This window comes from Phalacrocorax carbo, chromosome 25, assembly GCF_963921805.1.
Source record: "Phalacrocorax carbo chromosome 25, bPhaCar2.1, whole genome shotgun sequence".
Lineage (NCBI taxonomy): Eukaryota > Metazoa > Chordata > Aves > Suliformes > Phalacrocoracidae > Phalacrocorax > Phalacrocorax carbo.
In genome coordinates, this window is record NC_087537.1 from 6,616,590 (window position 1) to 6,627,961 (window position 11,372).

At 57.6% G+C, this 11,372-nt stretch overlaps 3 protein-coding genes across 3 annotated transcripts in view; 2 read left to right on the forward strand and 1 right to left on the reverse strand.

Annotated features, from left to right (window-relative positions):
- The first annotated feature begins 2,755 nt into the window (after positions 1 to 2,755).
- Positions 2,756 to 3,061, forward strand: LOC135317388 (feather beta keratin-like). The gene has a single exon (XM_064473685.1). The coding sequence runs from the start codon at positions 2,756 to 2,758 to the stop codon at positions 3,059 to 3,061; it is 306 nt and encodes a 101-aa protein (XP_064329755.1).
- A 4,134-nt stretch (positions 3,062 to 7,195) lies between these two features.
- On the reverse strand, positions 7,196 to 7,501 carry LOC135317389 (feather beta keratin-like). The gene has a single exon (XM_064473686.1). It carries the CDS (start codon positions 7,499 to 7,501, stop codon positions 7,196 to 7,198), a length of 306 nt encoding a protein of 101 aa, XP_064329756.1.
- Positions 7,502 to 11,226: 3,725 nt separating this feature from the next.
- LOC135317201 (feather keratin 1-like) overlaps positions 11,227 to 11,372 on the forward strand; it is a 506-nt gene continuing 360 nt past the window's right edge. The window contains exon 1 of the mRNA XM_064473051.1: positions 11,227 to 11,372. Within this exon, the coding sequence (XP_064329121.1) occupies positions 11,227 to 11,372 (146 nt within the window).

The following is an 11,372-nucleotide window of genomic DNA, read 5'->3' on the forward strand; positions in this document are numbered from 1 at the left end:
CAGTCTCTGGGGGTCTCCTAACAATGACATCTGCAGGCTTGTGGAATGAGAACGTTGCCCTCCCAAAGCCCCAAAATAAGTTGGGCCCCTCCCTCCTCCCTACAAGGCGGGGGTGTTGTGGCTCTGGACAGAACCTTGTTCCTCCCACTCTCCTCACACCACCATGCAGTTTGGCTGCATGCTTAGGACCCTGACCAGCGGGACACACAATGGCCTGCCCTGGAGCTGTGTACTCGGGTGCAGCCAGTGCTCAAAGACGATTTTCCTGGGGCGGGGATGGAGCGGCCCTGTCCTCAGGGGAATTCAGCCCTGCGTGGGACACAAGCCTGCAGACAGCACGCACTCCTGGCTTGGCCTCACACATAAGGGCTGGCACACGGCCAATCCAACGTTAGAGTGTGACTCACCATGGGTAGGGAGAGTCTATCCCGGGAAGCTTGGCTTCTGAAGGCATTCCCTTGCCCTCCTGAGACACATCCCAGCTGCCTCCATGCCGGCAGGGCAGGGAAGTGCATCACCTCCTCAGTGCAGCCTCAGAGCTGCTTCTGTACCCAGGGCCCTGCTGAGCACGTCCCCTCGTCCCCTCAGCATCCCCAGGCACGTGGCACTGCAGGGTCCTGACAGACACCGCTCGCTGGGGAGGTGGGGGAAGTTTCCTTGCTTCCCCAACAGCGCTGGGTTATACTCCAAACTGAGGAGGCCTTTGGGGCATGGGAAAGGAGGCATGGTGAGGCACTACTGCCAGGAAAAGATGTAACGCTTGAGACCCAAGCAAGAGTCCCAACCTGTGGGGAGATATTTTCTGTGACCTTTTCTTTTCCTCCACGGAGCATTCAGGAGTGCCCCCTCCCACAGCCGGGTGTCTTGGGCCAGGAAGACGAGGCCTGTATGTCCATTGCCTTCCACCCTTCAAGCGCCTCTCCAAGGGTGACCCTGCCCCACGGCTCACGTCTACCCAGAGGAGGTTTCAGGTCTCTAAGAGCGTAGCCTGGTCCATTCCCCAGGCCATACTGATGTAAGAGGTTCTTCCTTTCCAGATGCAGCACTTGCCACGTGTCCTTCTTAACACCGTGAGGTTCCTTTGGCCCAGCGCTCCCGCTGGTCTAGGTCTTCCTTTACAGCAGCCCTGCCCTGTAGCACATCAGCTGGCTTGTACAGCTCAACTTTACTCAGGCTGGGAGGGATACCCCTCCTTCCTTCAACTCTTTCAAAGGGCAGAGCAGCCTGGGAGAACTTACAGGTGACCGCTGGGAGAGAGAAGGCCCTGACTCCCCACAGGCAGCCTGCTCTCTGTCCACTGTCAGGAAACGAGGCGCCCCAGTCAGCAGAGGGCCCACATTTTTCTCCCATCACTCTTTGGCTACCCCTGTAGGGGTTGGATGTTGCTCTTGATGCTTGTTGCCTGTTGCTCTTGAGGCCCCTTGCAAGACTCAAGGCAGGCTGAGCTTTGGCTTTCCTAACAGCATCCCAACGTGCCCAGGGATTATTCCCACATTCCTTCTCTGCAGCTCATTCCTCCTTCCAACTCCAGGATGCTGCCTTTTGACGTTGGTGCTCCGCCGTGGCTACGCCGCTCAGCCAAAGCCAGGCTGCTGAGATTTCTGATTGTTTTCCTCACTATTGGCTGGACCCTTCTTGCTCTTGGACCATGAGGTGCCTACCCGCTGCCTGACTAGGCCAGAGTTGGCCTGCCTGAAGTCCAGGGGCTGTACCCTGCTACTCACTTCCCTCCCTGACAACAGCTCTTCAAACCTAGTGTTCCTGTGCTGTGGTAGCCAAGGCTGCCCTTGATTCCAATGTTCCCAACCACTTCTTCCTTCTTCGCAGCGGCCGTGCGTCACCTGCCTTTTGCCCATGACAGAATCGCAGGAGCCTTGAGGTTGGAAAGGTCTTTGTGGTGCTCACAGCCCAGGGGAGTGCAGGAGAACAAGGACCCAGGAGGGAAAGGAGGTGTGGAAAGGAGGGGAAGGAGGTGTGGCAAGCCCACACCAGGTGGGCTTCAGCTTTCCTAACCCAAGCGCTGGGTATCTGGAGGTATCTGCTGCCTGTGCAGACATGACCTTATTCGGGATATCCTTGGGCCTTTCATCCCAGCACATGAAAGGAGACTGCATGGCAAATCAAGCATGATGGAAACGAGGAAATGAAGCGGCAGCGTTGAGGGAAACCAAAACACAACCTGTGCCAGTAGGGAGGATAGTTTGCTCTGGAGGTGAGTCTGTTGGAAAATTACTGCCCGCGTGCAGTGACTGAGGGCCTGGGGCAGTGCAGGAGCACTATAAAAGCGGGCCCTTCTCCTCACTCTCTCAACCACTCCTCTCGCCTCCATCTCCTTGAGAACAAGGTAACTCTGAAGCCCTTTCTCCTCTGCCTGCTCGTCCTCCTTTGCCTCATCCTCCTCTAGGATTTCTCAGCACAAAATTGTCTTTTTCTGCTTTTGTTGGGTCTTGGAACTGCTTGTCATGGGAGATGGAGGGGACGGAAGGTGTGTCGTGGGCAGAAGCTGGGCTTGGCTGAGGTGTCTGCTGAGCTATGGGCCAGGAAGGGACCTCCCTGGGTCTGGGTGCTCTTTTCAGGGCTCTTTTGGGCAGAGGGGAAGGAGAACCACTAGGTCTGCCTACAGTGCCTCCACCTCTTGGCTCCAGCTCGTGGCTCTTTCCCTCATCCTGGGGTGACAGGCTGCACCTCACCCACCCACCCCTCATGCTCTGCTTCCCCCTGCCCACTCTCACAGGTGCACCTCCCGCCCTGAGACATGTCCTGCTACAACCCGTGCCTGCCCTGCTCGCCCTGCGGCCCGACCCCGCTGGCCAACAGCTGCAATGAGCCCTGTGTCAGGCAGTGCCAGGACTCCACCGTCATCATTGAGCCGTCCCCCGTGGTGGTGACCCTGCCCGGCCCCATCCTCAGCTCCTTCCCACAGAGCACCGCCGTGGGATCCTCCACCTCCGCTGCCGTTGGCAGCATCCTCAGCTCTCAGGGAGTGCCCATCTCCTCCGGGGGCTTTGGCCTCTCCGGCTTGGGCAGCCGCTACTGTGGGAGAACGTGCCTCCCCTGCTAAAGCTGCTGGCGATGGTCCAGGGGAAGGCCCCCAGGGACCCACAAGTTGGAACCGGACTGGCGACGGAGCACCCGCTTCTTGCTTTCAGAGGGGCTGAGCCATGCCAACACCCCTTGCAGAAGTTCAGGGTCAGCATGGGCTCTCGGAAAGCATAGTGCATGCCTGCCTTTCCCCTCTTCCACTCTCTCCTTTCCCTCCCGGGTCCTTGATCTCCCGTGCTCCCCGTGGCTCTGAGCCCCACAAAGCCAGCCTAGGGAATTCCTGCTGGCTCTGCTCCCTCCGTGGGGCAGGCAGATGGACTCCTGGCAGGATCTCTGCTGCAGCTGTGGGGCGCAGGCTGCCATCTGCCCCTGGTGCTCCCTGCACCAGGACCAGCACTCAGAACGACCTCAGTTCCCTCTCCTGCCTCATTAAAGTTCTGCTGCATCCCCGCCTTTGTCTCTGTGTCATTCTTCCCCCTGCAGATGCTCTCCCAAGATGCCCAAGGGCAGATATGTTGCTCGGGGCTGGTTCTGGGAGGGGGTTGTTGGGGATGGTAATGCAGTGATTGCTAACACAGGCTTGCTTTGAGTATTGTTTGGCACACGTAGGGTGACCCTCTGCTTTCTGAACTTCTCCGCCTATCTGGGGCGGGAAGAGTTACCTGACACACTTTAATGACCGTAGCTGCTTCAGAGACGATCTTAGGTCTCTCACCAAAGCATTCTCTTCTCCACGCTCAGCAAACCCCACACCCTCTGCCTCTCATCCCCAAGCAAGGGCTCCAACCCTCTCACTCTCCTGCCCACCCTCCGCTGAACCCATTCCGTTTGGTCACGTCCTTCTTATCTTGCAGCCCAAAACTTGAACTAATGTTCTAGATACTGTCGGGCTGGTGCTGAGCCGAGTGGGGTCATCACTCCTAACGATCTCCTGGCTACACGCCTACTCACGCAGTCCAGGATGTTGATGTCAGCCGCCCTTCATGTCTGGGAACAGTCCTGAGAGTTGAGTTTCACCTGTTTTAATGGGGTTACCAAAAAAGCACCTCTTCCTGGCCCTGCTCTTGGGCTGTTGCTTGTCAGAGGGCGAAGGAGATGTGAGGTGACATGGCTGGTTACTACCAAGACAGATGCTGATCGCGGCTCTACCCACAGTGCTATTGTTGGCCATGATGTCATACAGCATGCCACAGCTCTTTTGTCAATTCTGGTCAGCCGTTTGGGGGTCATTTCCTGCTTGAGCCTCCTCCCCCAGCACAGCAGCAGCCAGGGCACGAGCGATTGCTACCCCTTCCCACCTGACTCCTCCCCTCCCCACCTGGCCACTTCCCAGCAGCTTGTGGGGCTGCTGCCCTCCCAGGGCTTCCCGCAGCCCAGGCTCCTCAAGCGACATCAGCAGTGGCCACGCGTCCCTTCCTCAGCAAGTGCACTGAGGCCCAGAAGGCACGGCTGCGCAGAGGTCCAGCAAAGCAGGGCCTGATGGCCAGGGGCTCTGGAGGACTCATGGATGACTTCCTCTCCATGACAGTGACGGTGGCCCGAAGGGGCCCGCTGCCCTGGGTCCCACCCTCCCCGCCTTTTGCAAAGAGCAAAGGCTCCCCATCTGCCCTACGCACCTCCAGCGCAACGCTCTCCTCACCCTTGGTGCTGCGGTGTCCGTAGACGGGAGGACCACGCTGCGGCAGTTAGCAATCGTTCTTGTGGCGGGTTGACCTTGTCTGGCTGCCAGGTGACGGGGATACAGGTGTTACCTCATTAATCACATCCATAAAGATGTGATGACAGCCACCCTGCCATCGTACTCCCAACAAACACCTCTCCTGGGCAGGTCCGTTGCCCTTGCTTCGTTTCAAGGCCAATCCACCTCTAAGAAGAATCAGCATTATTCTTTTGCCCTTCCCTAACCCTTCTTCTGCTTTCTTGCCCCCAGATAATGGGGTAACTGAGCTGCAGCTCAACTGACAGCCTTCTTGCACGGCCCGTTATTAGCAGCAGCCTTCCCCGCTGTGTGCGCACGCAGGTTTCCGGCTCAAAGGTGGGCTCAGCATCCCACTTCCCCTGGTCATGCAGGAAGATCCAGAGAGGGCCACGTGACCCGGTGCGGGGTCTTCCTTTCCCCCCTGACCACAGCAGGAGCAGACTGGCTCTGTGGGGCACCCCTCACAGCTGAGGTGCCGGCCTGTGGGGACAAGGAGGGAGAGAGATTTTCTTCAACATTTCAGAGGCAGCAAGCTGCTCTCTCCACAGTTGGTGTATCCAAACCGGGGCAGTGCAGTGTTGCCAAGCTGTTAGAATATGCCACTGGTGCATTGCGGACCACCTTTTTCACATGGCCCGTATACACGGGGCATTCTCCAGACCTTTGGAGACCTCCTTGTCATCCAGGTCACCGTAGACGATGACCAGCACCGCCTCTTTTCCAATTCCACTGTCAACCCCCCACTCCCTAGCGAGGCGCTCAGCCTGTTGGGCTTCCTTACCTTCCAGTTCCTGACTGTTGGCCCTGCTCTTCCAGCATCGGAGTTGCCAGGCAGTGATCCGCTTTCCTGGCTGCTGCCTGTAATCTTTCCACATCTCCCAAAGTTCCCTTGAGGTCAGGGACCGGGTACTTCCCGTCTCTTGAGTGATTTCTCTCACTTCTCCCTCCCACTTCTTTGCTGAAGGACCAGCTTACCCATCAGACTCTTTGTCCCCCTCACTCCCTTCCTAATGGACGATATGGTCCGGTTCACCTCCCTGCCCACTATTTCTTTTCCACTACTGGAGCAATTACTCGAGGTGGTGTTTGGGTCCCGATCTCAACCATGGATGTCTCAGACGTGCTTTGGGTCTCTGCCTCAACTACCGCGTTCTTAGATGTAGTTTGGATGCCCGGCTGAACCGTGACATTCTCAGAGAGGTTTGGGTCCCTCTCTTACACACTGTCCTCTGATAGTACTGAATCGTGGCTCGATAGGCACAGGTCAAGCTCCAACACAGTGCTAAAAGCAGCTGGTTTTCAGGCAGCTGCCGCCCACGGACCGGCCACCTCAGGGCATCTTTCACTGTCACCGCACCCAGAAATTGTCTCCTCGTACGCCAGCATGACACCACATTCCACAAACCCCACGTTAAGGCAACAGTGTTAGTTAGTAGTTTTAAACACCTCGCGTCAAGGAGAGGGAGGACCTCGGGAGCCTGTGTAACCAAACAACCCACATCAGTCCCGCATGGGAAGAGGGAGGTGTGTTCCCGCACCCTCTCCACAAGGCAGCTCTGCCCAGCACAGGAAGGGCATCCATGCCAGGGCAAAGCACATAGCCTTTGGTTCTAGGAACATGTGCCCAAGCTCAGGCAAGGAAAGAGAGAAGCGGTGCACCAAGCGAACACCCTCCCTCCCCTGCGCAAACGCCTGCTAATTAGGAACTACTACAGCTAGAGCATGCTCAGATCAAAACTGCCAATGTCTTGAGACCCGTGTTGAACGCCAGAAAGGCTGCGGGGAGTTGGCCTCGTCTGGCCGCCAGCTGCCCACCAAGACACTCTATCCTTCCGTGTCCTCAGCGAGACACGGGGCAGAAAATAAGGAGAAAACTTTGTGGCTTGGCATAAAGGCGGTGTAATGAATAAAGGCAAGTCCCACGTGCATAAGCAAAGAAAAGCACTGCTCAGCAGAAGGCAAAACATTTCTGTGTTCCCAGGACCCTTCTAGCTACACCTACAAAGCACAGCGCTATGAAGGCTCTTATGGGGACAGTTAATTCCATCCCCGTCAGACGCAACACAATTGTGATAACAACCGTTGCACAAGCATCCCAAAGACCACCCTGCGAGAATGAGCAGGGAGCAACATCTCTCTCCCTGGGCATCATGGGAGAGATTCTACAGAGGAAAGGATGACACAGAGGCATGGACTGGGATGCAGCAGAACTTTAATGAGGCAGAAGAGGGAACTGAGGTCGTTCTGAGTGCTGGTCCCAGCGCAGGGAGCACCAGGCTCAGATCGGAGTCTTCGCCCCACGGCTGTGGCCGAGACCCTGCCAGGTGTCCATCTGCCTGACGGGCTGCCGGTGTGGCTCAGCCCTTCTGAAAGCAACCAGCCGACCCTCCATCCGCACTCCAGTGCCATCTTGTGGGTCCCTGGGGGCCTTCCCCAGGGCCATCGCCAGCAGCTTTAGCAGGGGAGGCAGCTCCTGCCGCAGTAGCCGCTGCCCAAGCCGGAGAGGCCAAAGCCCCCGGAGGAGATGGGCACTCCCTGAGAGCTGAGGATGCTGCCAACGGCAGCGGAGGTGGAGGATCCCACGGCGGTGCTCTGTGGGAAGGAGCTGAGGATGGGGCCGGGCAGGGTCACCACCACGGGGGACGGCTCAATGATGACGGTGGAGTCCTGGCACTGCCTGACACAGGGCTCATTGCAGCTGTTGGCCAGCGGGGTCGGGCCGCAGGGCGAGCAGGGCAGGCACGGGTTGTAGCAGGACATGTCTCGGGGCGGGAGGTGCACCTGTGAGAGTGGGCAGGGGGAAGCAGAGCATGAGGGGTGGGTGGGTGGGTGAGGAAACAGCCTGTTGCCCCAGGACGATGAGGAATACCATTTCCCTCAGCCCAAAAGAGCTCCAAGAAGAACGACTAAACCCACATAGCACCAGCCCAGCAGACACCTCAGCCCAGCCTCTCTCGAAGCCACACCATCCCTCTACGGTGGCATGGGGACTGAAGACACAGCAGGGGAAAAAGAGACAAGCGTGGGCTGAGAAATCCCACAGTAGGAAAAGGAGGAGGCAGCTGAGAAAGACAGGAAAGGGCTTCAGCTCACCTTGTTCCCAAGGAAATCGAGGCGAGAGGAGTGGGTGAGAGAGCGACGGGAAGGGCCTGCTTTTATACTGCTCCTGCACTGCCCCGGGCCCTCAGTCACTGCATGCGGGCAGTAATTTTCCAACAGACTCACCTCCAGAGAAAAATATCCTACCTGATGGCACAGGCTGTGTTTTGGTTTACGTCAAGCCTGCCATTTTATTTCCTCATTTCTGACATGACCATTAGGCCACGGAGGCTCTTTTGAAGGAAGGGGATGAGAGGCCCAAGGATTTCTTGCACAGAATCATGTCAACACAGGCAAAAGGTGTGTCCCCAAGAGCTGGAGAGGTCTGTGGAGAGGGAGGACATGGGTCTGGGGAAATCTGGTGAGATGTTTTCCACAGCCTGTGCAGGAAGATGGGCATATCTTCCCACCAATGCTGTCTTCTCCCTGGTGCCCGAAGGCTTCTGAGAATGGGGACACGCCGCCTCCTTCCTCCTCCTTGACTGCCCCCATGCTCGCTCCCGCAATCACTGACCATTGCCTCTGTGGGCAGGTGGGCTGTGCTGTGGTTACAAATGTCTTCTCCCAAGGAAAGCTTCCCATTCCTGCAAACTTTGGCCAGGGTCTATGGTAAAGTCATCCCCTCTTGTGGCAGTCTCTGGGGGTCTCCTAACAATGACATCTGCAGGCTTGTGGAATGAGAACGTTGCCCTCCCAAAGCCCCAAAATAAGTTGGGCCCCTCCCTCCTCCCTACAAGGCGGGGGTGTTGTGGCTCTGGACAGAACCTTGTTCCTCCCACTCTCCTCACACCACCATGCAGTTTGGCTGCATGCTTAGGACCCTGACCAGCGGGACACACAATGGCCTGCCCTGGAGCTGTGTACTCGGGTGCAGCCAGTGCTCAAAGACGATTTTCCTGGGGCGGGGATGGAGCGGCCCTGTCCTCAGGGGAATTCAGCCCTGCGTGGGACACAAGCCTGCAGACAGCACGCACTCCTGGCTTGGCCTCACACATAAAGGCTGGCACACGGCCAATCCAACGTTAGAGTGTGACTCACCATGGGTAGGGAGAGTCTATCCCGGGAAGCTTGGCTTCTGAAGGCATTCCCTTGCCCTCCTGAGACACATCCCAGCTGCCTCCATGCCGGCAGGGCAGGGAAGTGCATCACCTCCTCAGTGCAGCCTCAGAGCTGCTTCTGTACCCAGGGCCCTGCTGAGCACGTCCCCTCGTCCCCTCAGCATCCCCAGGCACGTGGCACTGCAGGGTCCTGACAGACACCGCTCGCTGGGGAGGTGGGGGAAGTTTCCTTGCTTCCCCAACAGCGCTGGGTTATACTCCAAACTGAGGAGGCCTTTGGGGCATGGGAAAGGAGGCATGGTGAGGCACTACTGCCAGGAAAAGATGTAACGCTTGAGACCCAAGCAAGAGTCCCAACCTGTGGGGAGATATTTTCTGTGACCTTTTCTTTTCCTCCACGGAGCATTCAGGAGTGCCCCCTCCCACAGCCGGGTGTCTTGGGCCAGGAAGACGAGGCCTGTATGTCCATTGCCTTCCACCCTTCAAGCGCCTCTCCAAGGGTGACCCTGCCCCACGGCTCACGTCTACCCAGAGGAGGTTTCAGGTCTCTAAGAGCGTAGCCTGGTCCATTCCCCAGGCCATACTGATGTAAGAGGTTCTTCCTTTCCAGATGCAGCACTTGCCACGTGTCCTTCTTAACACCGTGAGGTTCCTTTGGCCCAGCGCTCCCGCTGGTCTAGGTCTTCCTTTACAGCAGCCCTGCCCTGTAGCACATCAGCTGGCTTGTACAGCTCAACTTTACTCAGGCTGGGAGGGATACCCCTCCTTCCTTCAACTCTTTCAAAGGGCAGAGCAGCCTGGGAGAACTTACAGGTGACCGCTGGGAGAGAGAAGGCCCTGACTCCCCACAGGCAGCCTGCTCTCTGTCCACTGTCAGGAAACGAGGCGCCCCAGTCAGCAGAGGGCCCACATTTTTCTCCCATCACTCTTTGGCTACCCCTGTAGGGGTTGGATGTTGCTCTTGATGCTTGTTGCCTGTTGCTCTTGAGGCCCCTTGCAAGACTCAAGGCAGGCTGAGCTTTGGCTTTCCTAACAGCATCCCAACGTGCCCAGGGATTATTCCCACATTCCTTCTCTGCAGCTCATTCCTCCTTCCAACTCCAGGATGCTGCCTTTTGACGTTGGTGCTCCGCCGTGGCTACGCCGCTCAGCCAAAGCCAGGCTGCTGAGATTTCTGATTGTTTTCCTCACTATTGGCTGGACCCTTCTTGCTCTTGGACCATGAGGTGCCTACCCGCTGCCTGACTAGGCCAGAGTTGGCCTGCCTGAAGTCCAGGGGCTGTACCCTGCTACTCACTTCCCTCCCTGACAACAGCTCTTCAAACCTAGTGTTCCTGTGCTGTGGTAGCCAAGGCTGCCCTTGATTCCAATGTTCCCAACCACTTCTTCCTTCTTCGCAGCGGCCGTGCGTCACCTGCCTTTTGCCCATGACAGAATCGCAGGAGCCTTGAGGTTGGAAAGGTCTTTGTGGTGCTCACAGCCCAGGGGAGTGCAGGAGAACAAGGACCCAGGAGGGAAAGGAGGTGTGGAAAGGAGGGGAAGGAGGTGTGGCAAGCCCACACCAGGTGGGCTTCAGCTTTCCTAACCCAAGCGCTGGGTATCTGGAGGTATCTGCTGCCTGTGCAGACATGACCTTATTCGGGATATCCTTGGGCCTTTCATCCCAGCACATGAAAGGAGACTGCATGGCAAATCAAGCATGATGGAAACGAGGAAATGAAGCGGCAGCGTTGAGGGAAACCAAAACACAACCTGTGCCAGTAGGGAGGATAGTTTGCTCTGGAGGTGAGTCTGTTGGAAAATTACTGCCCGCGTGCAGTGACTGAGGGCCTGGGGCAGTGCAGGAGCACTATAAAAGCGGGCCCTTCTCCTCACTCTCTCAACCACTCCTCTCGCCTCCGTCTCCTTGAGAACAAGGTAACTCTGAAGCCCTTTCTCCTCTGCCTGCTCGTCCTCCTTTGCCTCATCCTCCTCTAGGATTTCTCAGCACAAAATTGTCTTTTTCTGCTTTTGTTGGGTCTTGGAACTGCTTGTCATGGGAGATGGAGGGGACGGAAGGTGTGTCGTGGGCAGAAGCTGGGCTTGGCTGAGGTGTCTGCTGAGCTATGGGCCAGGAAGGGACCTCCCTGGGTCTGGGTGCTCTTTTCAGGGCTCTTTTGGGCAGAGGGGAAGGAGAACCACTAGGTCTGCCTACAGTGCCTCCACCTCTTGGCTCCAGCTCGTGGCTCTTTCCCTCGTCCTGGGGTGACAGGCTGCACCTCACCCACCCACCCCTCATGCTCTGCTTCCCCCTGCCCACTCTCACAGGTGCACCTCCCGCCCCGAGACATGTCCTGCTACAACCCGTGCCTGCCCTGCTCGCCCTGCGGCCCGACCCCGCTGGCCAACAGCTGCAATGAGCCCTGTGTCAGGCAGTGCCAGGACTCCACCGTCGTCATCCAGCCCTCCCCCGTGGTGGTGACCCTGCCCGGCCC

Bases quoted from the DNA above. Each gene is read 5' to 3' on its own strand.
- LOC135317388 (XM_064473685.1), top strand. From the start codon at position 2,756: ATGTCCTGCTACAACCCGTGCCTGCCCTGCTCGCCCTGCGGCCCGACC.
- LOC135317389 (XM_064473686.1), bottom strand. From the start codon at position 7,501: ATGTCCTGCTACAACCCGTGCCTGCCCTGCTCGCCCTGCGGCCCGACC.